The sequence below is a fragment of the Mustela putorius genome, unplaced genomic scaffold (genome assembly GCF_011764305.1).
Source record: "Mustela putorius furo isolate JIRA1106 unplaced genomic scaffold, ASM1176430v1.1 tig00003983_pilon_pilon_pilon, whole genome shotgun sequence".
Lineage (NCBI taxonomy): Eukaryota > Metazoa > Chordata > Mammalia > Carnivora > Mustelidae > Mustela > Mustela putorius.
Window position 1 is genome coordinate 12660782 of NW_025422123.1, and position 22464 is coordinate 12683245.

The 22464-nt window shown below is 45.8% G+C and overlaps 1 protein-coding gene across 4 annotated transcripts in view; it reads right to left on the minus strand.

Annotated features, from left to right (window-relative positions):
• Positions 1-22464, minus strand: part of RCAN2 (regulator of calcineurin 2) — a 270128-nt gene that overhangs the window by 4642 nt on the left and 243022 nt on the right. For all 4 annotated transcript variants that reach the window (XM_004739767.2, XM_004739765.3, XM_004739766.3 and 1 more), the window contains 2 exons: positions 20037-20210; positions 16279-16450 (listed from right to left, as the gene is read on the minus strand). In XM_004739767.2, the coding sequence (XP_004739824.1) occupies positions 16279-16450; positions 20037-20210 (346 nt within the window). The remainder of the gene's footprint in view (positions 1-16278; positions 16451-20036; positions 20211-22464) is intronic.

Sequence of the window (22464 nt, forward strand, 5' to 3'; positions counted from 1 at the left end):
CAAACTAATCTAGCCATGGACCACTAAGACTGTTTTCCTTCTGTTAAAAGAGAAGCATTTGTTGGACCACCTTTGACATCTGTTGTATAGAGCAAATGCTTTCCTGGGTGATGGCAAGGGATAGGTCACAAAAATGGAGGGTTTCAGCTCTGGGATTTCACTGCTTATTGGCAGTAGCCAAGAGGGACAGAACTAGTCAGAGCCATAGAAATAAGGCTCATAAGGACCCTGTAATTTAAAGTCTAGATTTGGTGAACTTGTAGTTAGAGAGAATCGTGGCAGCAAGTATGAAACCTCTGGCAAACGTGGACCAGTCTGGGTTCAGGAGAGGACAGTGACAAAAGCAGGGGACATGGAGCAGAACCTGGACAGAACTTAGAAACCTGCCTGAGTCCTTCGGGCTCCCGTCTGCTTCCCCTCTGGAGAGCAGACACAGCCAGCGCTCACCTCAGTGCCCCGGATCCCCTCTGAAGTCCTTTCTAAGGCCTGTGCCCACAGCTCTGGTGGGCCTAGCAGCCAGACAGCTCATTCAGTTGCCTTCCGTTCTCCTTTAAAGCAGTTGTCATGTTTACCAAAATCTCTCGGGAAAAGCACAGCTTCAGCTATGGCCCAGGAGCGGAACCTACAGGGAAACGAGCTCTTGCACAAAAGGCGCTGCTGGGCCCTAGGACTGGCAGAGACCTGGTGGGCGGCATCATTGAGCCTTGCTTCTCAAACTCCTGACCCCTTAGTGGTCCTGCTTGTTGAAATCAGGATTTCCTGGGGGTGCGCCTGCATGTCTCAGTAGGTGGAAGGTCCTATTCTGGATTTCGGCTCAGGTCATGAGGTCAGGGTGATGAGATCTAGCCCCGTATTGGACTCTGCACTGGGCAGGGAGCCTGCTTACAGTTCTCTCTCTCCCTCTCTCGCTGCTCCTCCTCCCAATCAATCAATCAATTAAAAAAAAAAAAAAGGAGGGTATTGGGATGAGGATGCAACCCAGGGAATTCTGACTGGGTAACATCACCTTTGGTACCCAGCACCCCTCCCCCGCCCCACCATGCGCTTCCCTGTGCTTCAGCGTGGCCGGTGTTACAGGGGTCCATGTGGCCTGCAGGAGGCTGCGGTCACCCAGGGCACTGGCCTGCACTTAACGTGCCTCCCCACTTCCTCCATTCTGCCTCGTCAATTTCTCATGGGAAATGGCCATCGGCGCAGGTCAAGGGACGTCAAGCTCAGGGACGCGGAGGACGCCCGGGGAAAAGCAGCCGGGGCTCCTCTGTATCAGCACCAGCAGCGGGTTTTCATTGGTGTCTCCTTTCTCATCTGTTTCTGGGACGGCAACAAGCCCCTCGAAGTGCCACAGCAAACAATGATGAGTTTGCTCACAGTTTCCAAAACGCTCTCTTTCCTTCGGGATTGCTTTGCGATGCTGAAGGAGGGACGTCCTCCCACAAGAGATGGAGAAAGAGAGGAGTCCACACACGGCGAGGTCATTCTTGTCGCCTACAGGATTTCTTGGAAGGTTTCCGGGTTTAGAGAGGAAGCACCCCTTGAGGAAACGGGAGTGGCTGGGGGAGTCCTGTGCCTGGTCGCCATGCAGGGTGAGGCGGCGCCAGTCTCTGGTCCACAGCAGAGAAGCTGCCATCATCCATCGAGTGAGCAGACAGTGGGGCTGGGGGGTGAGTGGCAGGGACCCCACCAGGGGGCTGACCTGCCTCTTTCCTCATGTGTCTGCAAGCAGCTAGCTGCTACCTTGATATATGTATGTATATATATATATATATGTATATACATATATATATATACACACACACACACACACGTGTGTGTATATATATATACTTATATTTATGTTTCTATTGCAGTAAAATATACATAATGAAGCTAGCCTTTTAGTTAAGCCATTTGTTTGCCCTGGCTTTGATAAAGAACACTGCCTTAAAGATACCTCGAGTTGCAATGTGTTTACCAATTCAAGCCCGAGCGCTCTCCTCTCAGGCAGGTGTGTGGGTGTTGGGTGGGGGGCACTCAGGATGGGACAGGAAAGCCCAGAGCACTGCTCCATGCTGGGCAACCCTCATGTCGTCGAGCCCGTCGAGCTAACAAAGTCAGGCTGCTTGGTAGTACAGATGCTTTATTGCTGTGATCCCATTAACTCTGACATTTCACTGTTCTATTTTTGGAAACTTTCTTACTATCAAAATCCAGCAAAGCTTAACAGCTGCTAAGAGCCCCACAGACTAAAAAGAAATCGCTTTGGTGTGGCTGGATTGAATTTTTCTTTTTTTGGCCTCTCTTTCCCTTTGGGCTTCAGCTAATTCCTCTACCATGAGGGCTGACGTCAATGCTGTCTCCCTGCAGGGTGACCAACTGGGCTTGGCAGGGGACAAGGAGTCCCTGGGGCCGTGTCCACTCTGGGTGGGCTAGGGCTGCCACACCACACAGAGCATGGCCAGTAGAGCATTTCTTTGGAAGGACAAGCAGAGGGTCACCCATCACACTCCCAATCCTCACGTCTATATTCAAACCCTCCTCCATGTCCTGATTCCTGCAAGACTGGAGGAAGTGGAGGGCTGCCTCCTGCTCTCAGGAGGGAGAAGGGCACATCCCTGTTCTGAGCAGGGGGTTGGGGGGCAAGGCGACGAGTGAAGGGTGACTGCTGGTCTGAGTACCCCCAGAGGTTCCTCATCATCCTGCCACCTTTGGCTTGTGGGGCAGAAGTTGGCCCCTTCTTGAGTTCTCTCAAAATAATCAGCGTGATTATGCGCAGTGTCTCTCAAAAATCAACATAATGAGACGAGGTAAGGGCAGGGAGATGTTACAAAGCTGTATTAATGAACCTGACAGCAGGGCCGAGATGGTTCAGATTCTTGATCAGAGAACTCTTGAGATGGAAGACAAGGGAAACCCTTGTCCCCGGAGTGTCTCCTTGGGCAGGTCCTCACGTGAGCTGCAGCTCCAGGAGACGGACCCCCATCCCAGAGGTCCTTGGGCAGGTCCTCACGTGAGCTGCAGCTCCAGGAGACGGAACCCCATCCCAGAGGTCCTTGGGCAGGTCCTCACGTGAGCTGCAGCTCCAGGAGACGGAACCCCATCCCAGAGGCTTTCAAAAGACCAAGGAAACCCCATCCCAGAGGCTTTCAAAAGACCAAAGAGCTGAGCAGGCATGAGGCGAGGGTTTACTTTAGCCCTCCCATGGCTGCCATTCTTCCCTGCAGAGTGTCTCTCTGGAGCATCATGAGTTCTCAGTGTCTGTCTCTATGAGATGCTATGTCCTCAGCCTGAACTCGCACCTGCATTTGGCCTTCTATGGACATCTCTCCAAACATCTCTCACTCTTCTCCCAACTCACACAGTCAAAGTAGAATTAGTTATGTTCCCTGCCCATCTATGTTTCCTTTCCAGCTATCACATTTCTCTGAGAGGTTTCATCCTCTAAGTGCCATCCACAGACTTGGTCATCCTAGAAGCTTCTCTGCCTTTCACCCATGGTAGTCAAACTGTCCCTGAGCATTATTCAGTACCACTTTGAAATATTTCTCCAGAGTCTCCCTCACTACCACCTGCTTGTAATGCCCCCATTCTCTCTCACTCTGGGGAATCTCAGCTGGCATTCCCACCTTAGGAACTAAGCTTCCCTGTCAGAATAAACTTCCTAAAACACTTGGGAACATCACCTTACGCATACTAGCAATGCGATGTTGAGAGACAGAGAACATTCTAGGACTCAGTTTTCCTCATCAGAAAAATGGGAATAACAACCACATGGATGCTACGAAATAAAGAAATATTTGTCAGATTCTTAAAAAAGCCATCCTGAGATGCACGTCTTGATTATTTAAGGCGATGTGGTGGTCAGTGCTACAGTTGCCCCAAATAATTTCCTGTTTTCAATATGATGAACTCATCTAGTCACGCCACAGAACAGTTAAAGAATTAAGCAGGGGAATTAATGCCACAGAGCTTCTGCTCAGTCGAGTCGCTGCTGTGAACAGCAAGAAGGGGTGGATGGTGACATGCCAAGTCCTCCAGTTCAAATGGACAGGGGAACGTCATAAACTCCAACCCTCACGATGGAATGACCCTCGCTCTCTTCACTACTGCCCACCCCCCACCTTTGGTAAGTTCCTCTCCTTTTTCCTCTCTCCCCACCTTTTCCACGTTTGTGTTCCCATGAGAAGGGACCAAATCTGAAGTGGATTTTAAACGAGATCTCTTTCTTTTTCTGAATCACTTGTTATAATGCCTAATTATATCACCTTTTACATTATACATTAGTTATTTCAATCTAGTGGCGTTTCATATTCCAAGCTGCTGAAATGGTGGTTTTGGTGATGGCTGCACGTTGACGCACAAGTAAATGCTCAATAAATACAGTACTGATTTATGAAAGGCACCAACCTTGGCCGTTTACTTGTTTTACTCATCCAATGTCCAGTACCTACTCACACGTGAATTTTTCTCCTGGTGTTTAACATGTGTAAGTTTTGGATTTTCAGTGAGGCTGAAAACCAAGAAAGAACACGTATTTACCCTATTGTCAGTGTGCTGGCAGTGTGAGGACACAGGACGTGTCGTGGAAACTCGCCATCTGCTTTAAACTTCACAAGGACTATTTCCCACACTCTTACTAAATGCCAGACACAGCTCGAAGTACTTCCCGTCAATTGGATATTTAATGATGATCACAGCTCTGGGCTGTGGGTGGCATCCTTTCTAGTTGATGCAAGAGGAAACTGAATCACAGAGGAAGTAAATGGCAGAGAGTGGATTCAAACTCGGGCCCATCAGACCTCCATGAATGTGATCATGATCACTCTTGGGCGCTGCCCGTCCTGACTCCCATGGGGTCATCTTTGACAAGAGACACTCCCAAAAGGGAGCTGGGTTTAACTTGTACTTTTATTTTTTTTCGAAGATTTTATTTATTTATTTGACAGACAGAGATGACAAGTAGGCAGAGAGGCAGGCAGAGAGAGAGGAAGGGAAGCAGGTTCCCCACAGAGCAGAGAGCCTGATGCGGGGCTCGATCCCAGGACCCCGAGATCATGACCTGAGCTGAAGGCAGAGGCTTTAACCCACTAAGCTACCTAGGCGCCCCTAACTTATACTTTTAATACATCCATAAGGCACAAAACTTATATTTTAGTGGACATTTGTTCTCTAGCTGAAGAGGAACATCTTACATCTTTTTCTTTCGGCCAATTGGTAGTTATTCGAGGCATGGTTTCCTTGACAATGACTCTTCTCAAAAGATAACACTAATCAATTATGAAAAGAAAGGGGTATATATTATAAAATGATTTGACTTACATCTATTACCACAGCTTGGGACTCTGGAAGAAACTTTTCTATGTTTCCTTTTGGCTCTAATTTTATTATCTCTCATACTGAAGGTGAATTCTCAATAGGCACGTTTGGGTCTTAGTAGACTGTGTTTCACAACGACGGTCGTAACATTACTCCTCAGTAACTTTGCCAATTCTTCATTGAGGACTGTTTCCACTGTGTTCCCGCCCCTCAAATCTGGAGAGGCCTTTCCGACTGCCTCGACTAACATGCTGTGGCAGAAGTAACTAGTGTGAATTCTGAGTTAAGTTGCAAAAACACACGCACTTCTACCTTGTTCTGTCAGGAGGCTCATTCTAAAACCTTGCATCCATGTTATAAGGAAGTGCAAGCAGCCCATGAAGAGGCTCACACGAGGAGGAACCAGAGTCCTGCACCTACAGCCTGTCTGAGCTTTCAGCCAGCACACACTGACGTGCCAACCATGTGAGGAAACCATCTTGAAAGTCCCAAGCCATGTTGCATGGAGCAGAGATGAGCTGTCCCCCTGAGCCCTAAATAGATTTGTGAGCAAAAAAAAAAAAAAAAAGATTGTTGATGTTCCAAGACCTTCATGTTGGGATAGTCTGTTATGTGGCAATTGCTAAGTCCTGGGTCACACAAGTTTTCTCTGTTCAGAAGCAAGCTAAGCCACTACAGTTGAACTGAAATGAATTGCTTGGGCTTTATCCTCTTTTTTCTGTTCGCCTGCTATATTAGACTGGATACCACACCAGTCTCCATCCTTCCTTCCTTAGGGATGAAGCTCCATGAGCAAACCACTTGGGACCTCTGTCTGTGGCTGCTTTCTTACTCCTCTCCAGTGGAAGCAGAGTGACAGCTTAGGGGAAAAGAACTGAGGTGCTCAGCTCACCCAATCCACTTTGCTCTCTGGACCATCCCTGCCTGCTCTCTGCTATGTGCTGAGGCCAGCGCAGGAGACCCTGTTCCTGGGGGTCAGTATGCAGGCAGGCAGGGGAGTCCCACTGCTCAGCTCTGGATTTCAGCCTTGGGAAGCGCTTGCTGTGCTCGGCTCAGCCACATTCTGGGCTTCTGCAAAGCCTGGCATGACTCATCTCCTCTGTCTTAGTCTTATCCAACCCTCAGTGAGTTCTGAACCCAGCAGGGGAAAAAAAAAAAAAAGGCCTCTGTTATTAATCTGCACTGAATTTTAAGAGTGGATGATGGCTTATCAACCCAAGTGAGGCACATTTCCAACAGGACCGTTGAACACAGAACCCTGCTGGGCTGTGTGCCACACACAACTTGATTTAAATTAAGAGCCCTTTATATATGATGATGAGGAAGGGAAATTGCAATATTAAAGTGATTTCTGGTTTCTCACAGTTAGAAGGCACTACAAACCCCTTTCCTCCGTACTTTATTGTGAATGTACTATTTTCAAGAGGAATGAGGGAGCATCCGTCCTGATCGATGGAACAAAACCACAGAATTCCTAAGAGTTAGTTTTACTGAGCAAGCTGCCTGTTCATGGGATTGCAAACAGGGACTGAGGGAAGAGTGTATGTAATCTGAAATGTGCTTGAAAGGCATTCACACTTAGATTTCCTTTCCTTTCGTGTATTAGGTTCAGGACTTGAATTTGGTAGGGTGGGGAGGGCGAGCAAGGCCTCCAGCCGGGCTCTACCACTCCCATGTCAACAGCAGAGACAGAGGTGCCTGGCCCTGAGGGGGCTCTCAGAGGACTGGGACAGGGGTGGGATCAGTGGAACTGGGAGGGGGTTGGGGGTGAGGGGTGGTAGGATTGCTGATGGCAGGAAGCAGCGGTGCAGTGCGGTGACCTACACTTCCTTTCTTCCTCCCAGATCCTGGCGGGTGTCTGCAGTCACTATGTCTTTTAAGCCTCTCTCAGTCTGGAAGGGCTGTTGCTGTTTTGCTTTGGGACCTAAAGTGCTCCCCAAGAAAATGAGGCGTTATGGTGAAAAACATCTGGAAGTTTCCAAAAGCTGTACGACCACCCCATACATGATTTAACAGTATTTTTAAGTTATCTACCAGCAAGCTCTTTTCCCCTATTAGGGGAATAATAATTCCCCTATTATTTCAAAGGGGAGGAAAGAAAGCGTGTGTGTATGGGGAAGGAGTAGGGGTGGTGGTGGTGATACTTGTCTGGACCGCTCCCCTCTCTCACTCCTCTTTTCTCCGCCCCACACTGGCCACTCTGACCTCTTCCCAGCCACTCCTTGCCTCTATGTCTTTCTCGCATTCAAGATCCACCTGATAAATGGTGCAGAAGCGTAATTAGTGTGGTTCTCAAACAAGGGTGCTTAGCTCCCAGTGGTGTCTGGAAATGCAATAAGGATTTATTTATTTTTTTTAATTTTCATTTTTTGGTTTTCACAGGGACTGGGTTGCGTGTGGATACTGGTATTTGGCAGGTGATGCCCAAAGATGCTAAATGGACTGCAGTGCGTAGAACTGTCAGTTCCAAAATATCACAGCTTCTGCCCTGAGAAACCGGAGCTAAGAGCTTAACATAGGCACATTTACACTTTAACCAAAGACTAAGATATGGCTTAAAAATCAAGTGACCAAAAATAGGTACCACAGTGAGCATTCACCATGTCCTGCGTTGGACACAGATTCATTCGGGTTATCTCGTCTGATACTGGCAACCGTCTGATTTTACTGTTGAGGAGGCACAGAGGGACTCAGAGAGTGTCTTCAGGTCACACAGCTAATAAAAGGTGATGCCTGGATTCAAACTCACATCCCAAGTTTTAGTCATCACCGTAAAGCAAAAGAAATATTTCTTCATGTTGGAACTTCACAGACAGCTACAAAGGAGAAAAGGAGAGACCCCAAGGCAGAGGGGCTTAAACGGGTGGCATGTATAGTCACAAGTGCCTATTCACAAGCTCAACCTGGGAGTCGAGAAAGAACTAACTTTCTAAATAAGAGTGGAAAGTGGATTCTCCAATAAAACCAGTATTCCAGGGAGGAAGAAACATTCCAGAGAGAGAGAAGTCCTTTGCACATTTCTTCTCTCCCATACCTTTGTGGTTCCATGAGCTCACGTCTCATTTTGATCGACCTCAGAGAAAAGTGCTGTGGGTGGTTTTGAGGGTGAGGTCCAATCACTGAATGGCAACTCTGTCCCTTGTCCTTGGTGCAGTCGCTGCTTCTGTCAAAGAACGCCCTCTCAGCTTGGGAGGAAAAGACTATAAAGGAATGCACAGACCACGCCAAGCCCATGTAATGTTCAGAGAACAAGCCCAGTTAAATCACCAGCTCCTCCATCACAAAGGACAGGCATATCGTTCTCACCAGTTGGTCGACACTACTCCAAGGGCTTTCCATACCTTAATTCAAATACTGGCAAGGGGAACATCTCTCAGTGGATGTCCTGCCAAACGATACTGCTCAGAGCAGAATGATCATTGCACCCACCGTGGATCTGGTAGTTCCTATGTGCCAGGCACTGGGCTGGGTACCCCATGTATATTAATTATTCCATCTTCATGATGACCTTGCTAATTGTCAAAAATCACCATTTAAAAAAAAAATGGTCTGTGGTCACCTCAGACAATTGGAGCTAGGACAACGGTTGAGGTATGGCGAGGCCAAAGTGTGACGGCCATATTGCCTCTGCCATTTAGGATTATGCCAGATTAGGGTATGGGGCAAGACATCAGGGCGGCACACAGGCTTCTCTGCCTCAGCGGGACTGGCATGAGCTCGTGTCAGGAAACTATTCTCCACATACGCGATGGGGGTTCTTCCTCCTTACCGCTCATCCTCAGTCCTGACCCACATCAGAGTAGGAAGACAGAGAGGGTCCTTGGTAAACTGGTGTTGGGGGGAGGAGATGGAGAGATGCATGAAGGAAACGAGACTATTTCTATCATTTTGTTAGAAGAGGTGTTCTATTTTAATAAAGGAACGTTTGTTTATCTTTTGGGGATTTCCCCTGTAAGATGGCCTAAGGGGGGCCATAGGTCTTCATTCCCTCCTGAGTCATTTAGGACCTAAAGTACTTCATGGGGACAACTGACTGATTGAGGACCCAAATTCACAGCTGAGACAAGGAAGTGGAACCCTCCAGGGAAGGTATGGACCAAGGAGACTTGGGAAAGCCACGCAGGAAGGAGGGTTGGGAAGATAAAGGGAGACTGAGAAAATGGGTTCTCTGAAGCCTGTGACGTGGGGCTCATTCATACAGGTGACAGAAAAGAAGCAACATAAGGAGAGAAAACACTGCTTGGTCAGAGAGGTGTCAGGTTTTCCTCTCTGGAAATGACCATCCTGTTGGAGCTTTTCTGATATTAGGGGCCTGGCCATGTGTCTTTCCTATTATTTATTCTACCACTTGCATACCAGGTGAAACAAGAGAAAGAAGTCTTCCATATTGCTACTCAACACTGATTAAAAATAATTATGAAGTGTATGCTGAGCAGAAAAGCTTTTCAGACATTTTTTTCCCAGGGAAAATTCTTAAATCATAGGTTTTTGTCTCTTTTTGTTTTTAGGTACACACCAGGCCCAGGGTACAGCCCAACCTGGGACTTGAACTCATGACCCTGAGATGAAGACCTGAGCTGAGATCAGGAGTCAGACATTTAACCAATGGAGCCACCAATGCCCCCTCCAGGGAAAATCCTTCAAAAGGAGATGGAAAATTCTGAGCACGTGGTCCAGAATCACAAATCTGCGTGCTTCGGGTGGGGAAGGACGGAAGACACCGCGTGAGTGAGAACACTGGAGCCTGTTTTGTTTGCTTTTCATATCCGTGATCAGAAAATAGCAGTTGTTGAACAAGGACTGAAGCTTATATAATAGTCATACCACATGCGCCCAAAGTATATTCATCTATATTTAAAAAATGGAATTTTCTCTACCTTTGATTCAATGAGACTGGAATAGAAACTGTTTCTTCTTTGTAAGGTACATGAATTAATGAAATATATTTTCCATGCAGAGGAAATGCTGTGCACTAGGTAACAAACTAGCAAAACTGCTTTACTATGGCATGTTTTGATGGAGAAGAATTTGGAAAAAAAAAGTCTAAATATAGCAGATGTACGCAACTTGAAACTTGGGCACCATTTTAAGCCCTCCTCTGCAGTTAACTAAAATTGATCCCCCTAACAAGAGCTAAAAATAGCGGGAGGAAAAAAAAGGAGTAGACGGTGACTTTTCATATCATTCCCTGCAGGCATTTTCAGTGACAATGAATATGACCTTCCAGAGCCAGCCTAGAGAGCCTAGAGAATAAAGGCTGGCATTTCACATCCCACCTCGGATTTACCACGCATTTAGTACATTATAACATCTTTGTGTTTCCATTTTGGCTGATTGGTAGAGATAAGCTGTCTTGCTGGGCTGGGTTTTTGTTTTTCCTGTTTTGCTTTATATCTGAAAAGACGATAGCACCATACTTTTCTGGATTCAGGAGTAACAGCTGTAGAGTAAACCAAAATAAATATTCGATTCGTCCTCCACTTGGTCAAAGCCCATCTTCTTTTGACTTGATGATTGTTAGATGATGGGCTTCTCTAAATTTACCAGGAGGACTAATGGCAATGTAGGATGCCTTTGTTTTACAGAAGCTGGTATCGGTCCTTTAAGCAGAGCAGAAGGCAAATTCTGATCCCTGTGTCCCACAGGGCAGCAGAGGAGCACTGAATGGGCCTTAAAACCTGACCCAGTGGCTGTTTTTTATGGGGTGAGGTGGGGTGGTGATGAGCACAGAAATGAAAGATGGAGGAACACACTGTGGAAATTGTTTTGCATTTTAAAAATTTCCTTTTGCAACAGTCTTTAATTTCCTCTAGACAAATTAATTTTACGATTCAAGAGACCTCTCTGGTTTCTCAAACTTTTTACTCCCCAGGGCGAAGGTACTACCTCCGTCAATTCTTCCTGCTTCTTGCCAGTGGCAGGGGAATCTATTTTAATTTACTGGCTGTGCAGCCTTGGGCAAGTTACTTAACCACTCTGTGCCTCACACGCTCCAGCCGAATCTATGAGGAGAATAGCAATTCCTGTCTCAGAGAGTTGCTCCAAGTATAAATGGAGATAATATAGTAAGGTGTCCAAACTGTTGGATACTGCCTGGAGCACAACAAGCCCAATATATGTTTTAACTGCTGTCTCTATTTAAAATATTTCCCTAATTTGTCTATTTTACTTTGTATCAAAAACAGAACATACAGTCATGGGGACACAGTGAAGAAGCAGTGAAAGGATACCTCTCACATTTTCCTGAGTATACACTTGTATTCACTGCAATAAATAGAACCAGACTCACTTCTCCAGGGTTATGGGGCCCTTGTGTCCTCTAAGAGGTGTTATAACAGCCTAGAAAGGATTTCAAAGGAATCCCACAGGCTTGGGTTTGATCATGGTTCCACGGTAATTGTATCTCCATGCTTATTTCAAAAGCCTCTCCACAGGTTCCATGAACGTGAGCTGTTCCTATCTGGAAGAGGGTCACCGCCGTCCCTCTCCCAAAGAAGGGAATCCTGTTTTGCTCCTGCTCGTCAGAGCTTCCATGAAAGTGTCCTCCATGAAAGGGTCTTAGTAATGCATGTCCTTGCCTTTCAGGGCCAACGGGCACAATCGCGATCCTGTGACCCTGCTGGTTTGCTGAGGTGATCCTCACCCAGCCCAAGCGCCATCTTGCCCTGGATCCCTGCTCTCTGATGCTCTTTCTTCAGACCTACTTTAGCTCAGCATCTTTGGATTCCAACATCTCTTCTCAGTCACTCAGCTCTCCCAATTTAGCGGTGTTAGTCATTCCTCGGAAGCAAACCCCATGCCTCTGAGCTGCTTTCTCTGCTCTGATGTTACTGTGTTTCTACACTCCCGGAACTGAGGCAGCCACCCCTTAACATGGAATGAGTTATAATTTCTTACTGAAATGCTTCTGCCAAAAGATTAAAAATGAATCTCACAAAATCTTTTTGTTTTTCCAAATGGAAATGCTCAAAGACCTCTCCTTGAAGAAAACATTAATTTAGTGTTGCCTGACTCAGTCTGGACAAAGCCATAAGAAAGCAACCATTTGCTGGTGAAGAAATTATCCCTGGACAGGCTGAGGGCTCTGATCTAGTCATTCATTCAATATTTGCTGAGCCACGTACTGTGCAAGGTGCTCCCAGGTGCTGGGGGTAGCAGAAGTGGTGAGTTGAACGATGGAGAATTATCATAGGAGGAACGCGGGAGAATCTGCAAAGTGGCAGGTTGAAGAAGCACGTGCCTGCCTTGGTACCGCGTGGGCTGGGGTGGGGGGGCGCCCAGATGCAGTGGGAAGGACACGGGGCGTGGCTGTGCTCCTTCACGGTTGCGGCTGGAACAGCCACAGACACCCAGGCTTCTAATATAGCCTCTGTGATATTTTCAACTCAAGTGTTGGCTGCAAATCGTCCATCTGTGTGGGGTAAAGAAACTTCAAGGACACGGGAAGAGGACAAATGGAGAACTAAATAAAGAGGAGCAGCCTTAAGTTGCTGGCAGAGAATGGAGGGAACGCTATCCCAGAAAACACACCCGGGACACAGCATCAGTCATCCTCCAAAAACAGAAGACCCTCAGTGTTCGCCCTTACACACAAGTGCTCAGGCCTCCATGTGCACACCTGCCACCCCTGGGTTTGGCTTTCTGAGTCACAGTGGCATTAGGGATAGCTGTCCACTCAGGGTTAGGATGAATGTTTTGCCAGCGTCACAGCAACAGGGGCCTCACATCCACCAAGGCCACCAGCGTCCTCAGTCAAAGGCCAGGGCACCTGGCCATGTGGGGGGGTCAGCAGAGCCAGGTTTGACACTTGTCTCTGCCCCCAACCAGCTCTTTCCCTTTGGGCAAACTGGCTCATGTTTCTACGGCTTAGCGCTCTGATCTGTAAAATGGGAATATTAATAATTGCTCTCCTGGTGCTCACTGCACGGGGTAAGGGAAAGCCAGACTCAGAGGTTAGCAGCACCGCTAAGGAAAAGGGCATGCATTTTTTTAACCTGTCAATGTTATTCACAGTCCTCAAAAGAACCCCTGGCTTTCTCTGCCTCTTGACGACCATTTCGTTCCTCCTTCCTCCCTCCCCTGTGCCAGGCTCTGGAAGCCTCCCTTCCAGGCCTAACTCCTACTCCATCCATTCCTTCTGCCTCCATCAGCAGCAGGTCGCACCCACCCCTGGGCTTGTCTTCCAAACCCGGGACTCCGCTCCCATAGCCAGTGAGGGTCTCTGAGACTCGCCCTCATTTTGTCTTTGCATCAAGCTCTGTGAACATGAGCTACCATAAGTTCCCTTTCCCGTTTTGGAGCAAATGATTTGCGTTTACTGGATTCCCGGCTCCAAGTGAGCGGACCGGAGGCCGGCGGGGATCTGGCGGTCAGGAAGTCTGACTTGGCCCGGGCCTCCCTTATACACAGCGCTGGAGGAAGAGCACGGCCTTGGACGCCCGGGCTCTGTCACTGGCGAGTCACTCCTCCCCTGTCTGGGCCTCTCGGGTCCTCCTCCTGTCACATGTAGACTGGTCAGTGACTCCTGCGTCCTCCAGCCAAGACCTCAGTGACCCTCTGAAGCTCCCCTTCCTGACAGTCGCACAACTATATGAGGCGTTCAAAGGTGTTCTCAACAGCATCTGTGCATGAGAGACAAGCTGGCGGCTCCGAGTCTCTCGGCTTCCGCCGGTCCATGTGGGGCTGCGTGTTCCTAGTTCTGGGAGTGTCTGGAGTTACTGTGAGAAATGCTTTCAAAACAAGGCTTGACTGGGGCAGACCCAACTTATTTTATACAGGTCACGTTTACTCCTATCACCGACACGGCTCTTTGTACGGGGAGTACATTGGCTCTGGGTTCCTGTATGTGGACAAGGCTCTCAGAGAAATCCCGTGTCGCGAATACCTCTCTTCGTATCACATTGCTCTCCCCTCAGCTCTTTTTAGTCAGAGAAACTACTGCTTCTCATAAGAGCTCTCCGAGGGGGGAGCCCACGGCCAGTGTAAAGGCCCCCGAGATGCTGAGTGCCTTGATGCCAGTTAGAAAGAAGCCCCAGGCTGCTTGCTCTCAGGAGTACTAGAATTTAAGTTCTGGGCCACACGGGACAGCCAGTTAGTCTCTGCAGGGAGAGCTTATTACTCAAACCAGCCACATCCAAATCTGAGGACCCACTAGGGTGCCTTCCTTTCCTGGTCCGCCTGGGAATTCCCTGTGTTTGGCATGGAACGTTCCCAGGAAGCCTGGGCCAGAACAGTGTTTCACCCAGGACTGGTCATCCTATGAGTGGTCGCCCCAGGCGTGATTACTCTAGTCACCAGAGTCCTCAAATTTCTGTGGGTGCGAGAATCATTACGTGTGATGATGAAAACTGCAGACTTTCAGGGGGGGCGATTCTGGTCCATGTGTCTCCTGAGCACACTAAGAAATACCAGTAACAATTCATTCTAAGTCTATCTGCTCTTTGTCCCTTGGCTATCAGTGGCTCTTGAGAGTTTTAGGGAAACTTCTAAAAAATACTAATGCCTGAACTTGACCCAAATCAATTAAATCAGAATCTCTTAGGGTGCGGCCAGGACATTGGGATTGTATTTTTAAAGCCCCCTCTCCCGCCAGGAGAAGAGCTAGTAGCAGACATGGTGGGCATTATTTACCCTCGGACCCACAGTGCCTAAACCCTCAGCTGCACCTCCCACCATGTCCCCTCCTGCTGTAATACAGGAAATATACCATCAACCGAAAAAAGAGGCCGAGCCAATAAAAACCAAGAGCATTTCTTTAGGGTCTCGGAATTGTAGTTTGGGGAACACAGATGGGGGCAGCCAACCAAAGCGTGTCCTCGTCCCAGAGAACAAAAATCAAGCATTTTTAAAGTCAAAAGGCAATGCTTGTATGTGTTGTTTACGAAGAATTTTGATGGGTGTTGGTGGCAGACGATCTTGGCTGAATGTGACTGCTTGTGAAGGCTGTCACTAAGCAAAATCTCTTAGTATAAAAAGTTGCACGTTGAGTTCTTGGAATATCATATGTGGTTGGGTCCAGTTCTAAAAGTTCATGGTCCTATGGGGTAAGGATGTACCTAAGTCCCATCTCTTTAGTGGGTCTTCCAGCTCCATTTAAAAACCCATTGACCTAAGAGACCCCATTTCATTTCACCTGTCATAATCATTGGTAGTATTTTTCAAGCGAGGTGGCAGCGTCTGTCTGCTTTAGAAAGTGAGGACGGTATCACTTCTAGGAACCCATGTAAAGAAATTTTGGATTGGGGTATAGAAGATATGTACAAGGATGTTAACTGTAACTCTGACTGGAATGGTGAGAAACTGGAAAAACAGTCTCTATGTCCGATTTGAGAAACTGGATGAATCAAGTGTGATGGTATATTTGCCCAGTGGAATACTATTCAGTCTTGAAAACGAGAGAATCTGAGCCATGTATACCAACATTGGAAGGAAGTGATCATTAAGCTTTCTTTTCTTTCTTTTTTTTTTTTTTTTAAAGGTAAAGGCTACTGTGACCAGCTTCTTGGAGACCAAGCGCCTTCACCTTGGCAGGAAGACTGTCTTGTTTCAGAAGGTTCTGGGCTTTCCTATGGCAACAATAAAAGAAGGTTGCACAGCTCAGAAGCCTAGTGCCGGCTGGTAGAGCATATTTTGCTTTTTCTGAGAAAACCAGAATATACCAGAATATACTAAATATACCAAAATTCCTTACAGTATAGAGAGGAATCCCATAAGAAATAGGTAGCTCTTTCCAACCTTAAAGTATTTGCATCGCAGTGCAGAAACAACACAGACAGACCTTGAGACCAAATTGCTGTTAAACGGGGACAAAGTCCATGCTGGTTCTTCCTCTCTGATCCCTCAGCCCTTTCGCTGTCCACACACGGCCATAAACCCATTAGAAATGCACATGTTCCCATGAGCCCCGGATCTCACGGTTGCTAATCCCATCTGGCTTTTCTAGGTTGTCGACACTGTCTATCTTCCAAAGGGGGCCCAAGAGCATACCTGGTCCTAGTTTGGCCACGGCGTAGAGGAGATCGTAGTTGAGCACTGGCGTGGCATCGCTGATGGGCTGCCAGCCCACGGGAGGAGACGCCGGGGGTGAGATGAGGAATTGCTTGGCGGGCTGTGGTGGTGCCAAATGCAGCTTGTCACCGTCTGTCTCTGGAGCCTGGACCTTTCAGACAGAGGAGAGACGAAGACAGAGTTTTCATCAGGGCCTCTGATGGGCCGTGCAGGGAGCCGAAGCTGCAGAGTCTCATTTCCAGCCCGTGACAAAGGAACCAGTGAAGCAGTCTACCCTAATGATCTCTGCTTACCATCCACCACTTGCTTGGTCATCTGATCCTTACAACAGCGAATCTCGACTCCTAGCAGACATCGCGATTACCTGGACAACTTCCAAAAGGCTGGAGTGCCGGATTTGGCCGAGCGGGGGCAGGGCCCGGGACTCTGCATTGAGCTCAAGTTCCGACCTGAGGCTGAGGCCGCTGCTCCCCAGACTCCCTGCTCCCTTTCTTTCCTCTCTCTCTCTCATTCTTTTGAGGCGATCTTCCTGTCATGTGACATGAAGCACTCTAATGTGAACAATCAGTGGAATGGGGCGCCATCCCCACTTCGGCCTAGAGACAAAGCATCTGTATCGCCCCAAAGCAAACCCTGTGCCCATGAAACAGTTCCTACCATTCTGGCCTCGAGTCAGACCCTGGCAACCACCAGTCCACTTCCCATCTCTATGGATTTGCCTGTTCTGCACATTTCCCAGAAACAGAATGAGATGATGTTACCTTTTTGTGTTTAGCTTATTTCCCTTCGCAAATTTACAGGTCATCCATATCCTCGCACACCCTGGTACTGCATCCCTTCTGATGGTTGTGTAACATCCCAGTGAGTGACGGACCACCATCTGTCTGTCTCCACCCACTGACGCACATTCCAATTGCTTCCAACTTTTGGCTAGTGTGCATAGTACCACCATGAGCATATGAATACCCGTACTCATTTGTTTGGAAGACTGTTTTCAAGTCTTCCAGATGTATACCTCAGAAGGGATACTTGCTGGGTCAGATGGTAACTCTCTGTTTAACTTTTTAAGGAAACAAGTGGGGATTCAATAGATAAAAAATAAGGCTTCTACAAGTAACACAGTTTCTGGCAGTATGGGATTCAAACATGGGTCTGAGGCAAAGTCTATGTTTTTCCTTTTTTACATTTTATTTTACTTTATTGTGAAAAGACCGTTTAACAGGAAATCCACCCTCTTCTTTTAAAAGAAGATTTTATTTATTTATTTGAGAAAGAGAGAGCACAAGCAGGAGGAGGGGCAGAGAGAAACAGGTTCCACCCCAAGCAGGGGGCTCGATCCCAGGACCCCAGGATCAGATCTGAGCCAAAGGCAGATGATTAACTGAGTGAGCCACCCAGGGATCCCAGGAGATCTACCCTCTTAAGAAATTAAGTCTACAGTATATTATTGTTGACTATAGATACAGTTTTGTACAGTAGATCTCTAAAGCATATTCATCTTCTTTACCTGAAATTTTATATCTGTTAATTAGTAACTCATCCTTTTTCCCTCCTTCCTAGTCCCTGGCAACTACCATTCTACTCTTCGGTTCTAATGACTTGTATGATTTTAGATCCCTCATCTAAGTGGAATCATGCAATATTCGTCTTTGTGTGACTGGCATCATGTCCTCGAGGTTCATCCATGAACCATCCATTCATCCAGAATGTCCATACTATCCAAAGCAAACTACAGATTTAAAGGAACCCTTACCAAAATCCCAATGGCTTTTTTTTTTTTTTAAAGAAATGGTAAAAAAAAAAAAAAAAATTCTAAAATTCATACAGAACCACAAAAGACCTCAAATAGCCAAATCAGTCCTGAGAAAGAGCAAGATCATACCTCAAGATCACACACCAAATCATAAATACTATAATGTATTTATGATTTTAAAATACATTATAAAGCTACAGTAAGCAAAATAGTATGGTATTGGCATTAAGACACACATACAGACCAATGGACATATAGAACAGAGAGTTCAGAAATGAATCCAAAATATAGGGTCAACTGACCTTCAACAAGAGTGCTAACAGCACACAATGAGGAAAGGACAGTCTCTTCAACAAATGGTGTTGGGAAAATGATATGCACATATAAGAGAATGAAATGGAAACCTTATCTTATCCCATATACAAAAATTAACTCAAAATGGACTAAAGACTCAAAATGTAAGACCTGAAACTGCAAAAATCCTAGAAGAAAATAGAGTGGAGAGCTTTAAGACATTGGCCTTGACAATGTTTTCAAAGATATGACACTACAAGCACAGGCAACACAAAGAAAAAGAAATAAGCAAGACTACGTCAAACTAAGTCTTCTGCCCAGCCAAAGAAATATCAACAAAGTGAAAAGGCAATCCACGAAGGAGAGAAAATATTTAAAAACCAAATGGAGGAGAGGTTAATCTCCTTATCCGTATACAGGACAAAGAGTTAAGGAACCTCTATGATTCAAAAGCAAGAAAAAAAAATTCCTCAAAACAACAACAACAAAAACCCCAAAGTAAACCTAGCAACTCAGTTAAAATATGATCTAAGGTCTCAAATAAACATTTCTTCAAAGAAGATACATAAAGGGCCAACAGGCTTATAAAAAAATATTTAGGTCACCACCATCTGAGCAATTCCACCTCTGGATATTTACCCAAAAGAATTGAAATCAGGCTCCTGAAGAAATATTAACTCTTATGGTCATTACAGCACTATTCATAATAGCCAAGATGTGGCAATGACATAAATGTCCATCGACAGATGAATGGGTGAAGAAAACGTTGCATCTACATACAATGGAATACTGTTTGGCCTTAAAAAGAAGCAAAGTCAATGTTTTTTTCATTGTGCCATCTTTGTAGAGTTTGAAGATGGCAACAATGTTTACTGACCAATAAGGGATGGATCAAGACATCTGATGATGAAGGGAAGACACTGATGGAACTTTTTTCTTTTCTTTCTTTTCTTTTTTAAAAGATTTTATTTATTTATTTGTCAGAGGGAGAGAGAGAGAGAGGGAGAGAGAGCGAGAGCACAAAAACAAGCAGGGAGCCTGATGTGGGACTCGATCCCAGGACACCGGGATCATGACCTGAGCAGAAGGGAGATGCTTAACCAATTGAGCCCCCCAGACGCCCCTAGGACATTGATTTTCTATTGCTGTGGACTTTGTGAGCATTGCCAAGAATTGCCCATGCCCTTTGGGAATAACCAATATGAAATAAACACAAAATTGATTTCCATGTTTGTCATGTTTTCTCATGAATAGGAGTCACTAAAACTAGGATATAACTGAAATTTTAACCATAACCCTGCTAGGAAGTTTCGGAGTAGTTATGAATAGACTGTTCTTACTATGACCACCAGCTGGTGTTTACTGTGTATTTACCAAATGCCAGGCATTTGAACACACAGTAGTTCATTTAATCCTCCCAGCAACAGTAGGAGGTGTGTATCACCCTCCTCCTTCTTCAGGTGAGGAAACTGAGGCCCAATGAGAGTATGTGTCTTGCCCAGTGACAGCCCAGGCTGTCAGCCCTTACAGCCTGCTTTCTGAACCTCTCTGATGTACCCGCCTGGCGATCCGCGGTGCAGGTTTATTTCTCCATGAACTAATTATAGACTACAAACCAGCCTGAAAGCAGAAAGGGCTCCACTTACATTTTTAAAAAGCAGAAGATAACGCAGAGCAAGAATGACTTTACCTGTGCAAAGTAGAGTTTTAATTTCTTTCCTCTGAACTGGGTTTCATGAAGCTCTATCCTGGCTCGGGCTGCAGATTTGGGATTGCTGAAGTTTATTCGGACACGTCTGAAACTCTTAAACAGCTGGAACGTCACGCAGTCATCATAAGTCCGAAACAGGCCCTCAAATTTTTCCTGGTAAAAACAAAACAGAGGAAAATCCATCAGCCATGTATCTTGCATGATGCCTGATCCAACACAAATAATTAAGTAAATAAATAGGCTTTTCTCAAATAAAACAGAACACTAGTAATGTATTTTTTAAATTCGTGTATTATTAGTTTCAGATGTGGAGTTCAGTGATTCATCAGTTGCATGTAACGCCCAGGGCTCATGACATCACATGCCTTCCTTAACGCCCCTCACCTGATTACCCTGTCTTCCCACCCCTCCTCCCCTCCAGCTGTGCTCAGTGTGTTTCCTAGAGTTAAGAGTCTCTTATGGTTTGTCTCCTTCTCTGATTTCATCTTAGTAATGTCTTTTTTTTTTTTTTTTCCCTTTCATCTGTTGGTCTATTACCAGGTGTTAACATGCTTGTGGATTCAGCATAAGGATTTATAATCTGGGTCCTGAGATCTGCAGAGGAGCAGTCAATGGGCCTTGAAATGCATAAAAACCCTGAAAATCATGCAAAGTGTTGAGTAAGTTTCTGTGTATCTGTATCTTTTTTTCTGGGGAGAGGGATCATTGTTGGTACAAGATTCTCAAAGAAATCCATACTGCCAAAATACTAGAGCTATCAAGTAAAGTATGTGATAGATATTATTAGCGATTATCAGTCTTGGTGTCACTAGTTAACTGGTGCCATGTGATTAGTCCTGGTTCATGAAATGTGTGCAGAAAGCAAGAAAAAGCCCTTAAGAATTTTTTATCTCTTTCTCTGAAGATGCCATGTATTCCAGATGGCATACCATTTGGAAGCAGGATTCTCCGCAGCCTGGGTCCCTGAGTGGCTGTGTGGAACAGAAATATTTTTCTCCCTCCTCCCACCCATCCTATGGTTGAGTTTGCCTTGGCAAGGAAAAACAATAACAACAACAATGCAACAACAAACCAAAAACCAACCAACCAACAAACAAACCTCTATTGCATTGAACCCCTGAGATTTGGAGGTTGTGTTATTCCCACAGCATAACTAAATTTATCACAGTACAAGGCAATCATTTAAAATTTTTGACTTGGTACGATTTCAGCGCAGCTAAACAAATCTCTGTTAAATGCTCACTTTATATAAGGCATGGTTCTAGGCTTTAGGAGGACACAGAGATGAGTATCATTATGTTGCCACCCTCGACGGTCTAACATCCTTTTGGGAGAGGCAGACACCGTCACAAATAAGAGAATGCCCATAAGGCTGGGGAAGGAAAATTAGAGAATTACACACACACACACACACACACACACACATTTGTATACATATATATACCATCTGTCTGGTTTTTCTTAGCTTTAAAAAAGTTCTTGTTCTAAGTAACAAAACCAGAGCATGTTAAATTACTGTATGTTCTCAGTGGAGAAACTGCTACTAAGTAAATAACTTTTATTTAAACTAACAAACCAACAAACCCTGATTCTTTTATTTCTACAATGAATGAACAAAGAACAAACGGTATATTGTAAGTGTGAGTATAAGTGGGAACAACAATGTACCAAGCAAGGAGTGGCAAGATTTACTGAACTTTGATTTGTAAGGGACCTAAGTGATAGTTAACCCTTTCCTTCCTCACCTCTATCGTTTTACCAATCAGGATCCTGAAGTCTGAGAAGAAAAGGACCCACCATGGTTACCCAGGCAGTTAGTGGCAGAGCCTCCACCAGGCCAAAGTCCTTGTGACCCTGAACACAGAGATACTTTCCACTATATACAGAACTACACTGCCGGACTGAGACAAAGAGGAGGTGCTGTAGTAGGAGTCAGAGGCTCATGTGTGACCACATCCAGCAGAATCAGCAATGTGATGGGGGCCTGTGACATCACTGACCTTTGGGGTTGCAGAGGAGGAAGAACCCAGGTGTTAGAGAAGACCTCCTAGAAGACCTCCTAGTCACACACATGAACATGTCTTAGACCTTAAAGTTCATGGCCTGTGACCCTTCCAAATGCTTGGCCCATTTTTGAGATTTCCTCAGGCCATGCCTGTAGTTCTTCACATTTTTGACTCCTGTTTCTTTCTCTTTATAACCTATCTATCCAGTCCAGAACCACCAATGATACATTCAGAGCAAGTTTTATTTTTTATTTTTTTTGAAGTTTCATGACATTCATGGAGATATGAGGGGCTCTTTCTCCCCTTTTCTTATTCTTATTCCCCTTTCCCTCTCTAGAACAAAACAAGAATCTTTCCTTGTCTACTCCTGCTACAGTTTTTCCTTCATCTCTCAAGCCTTG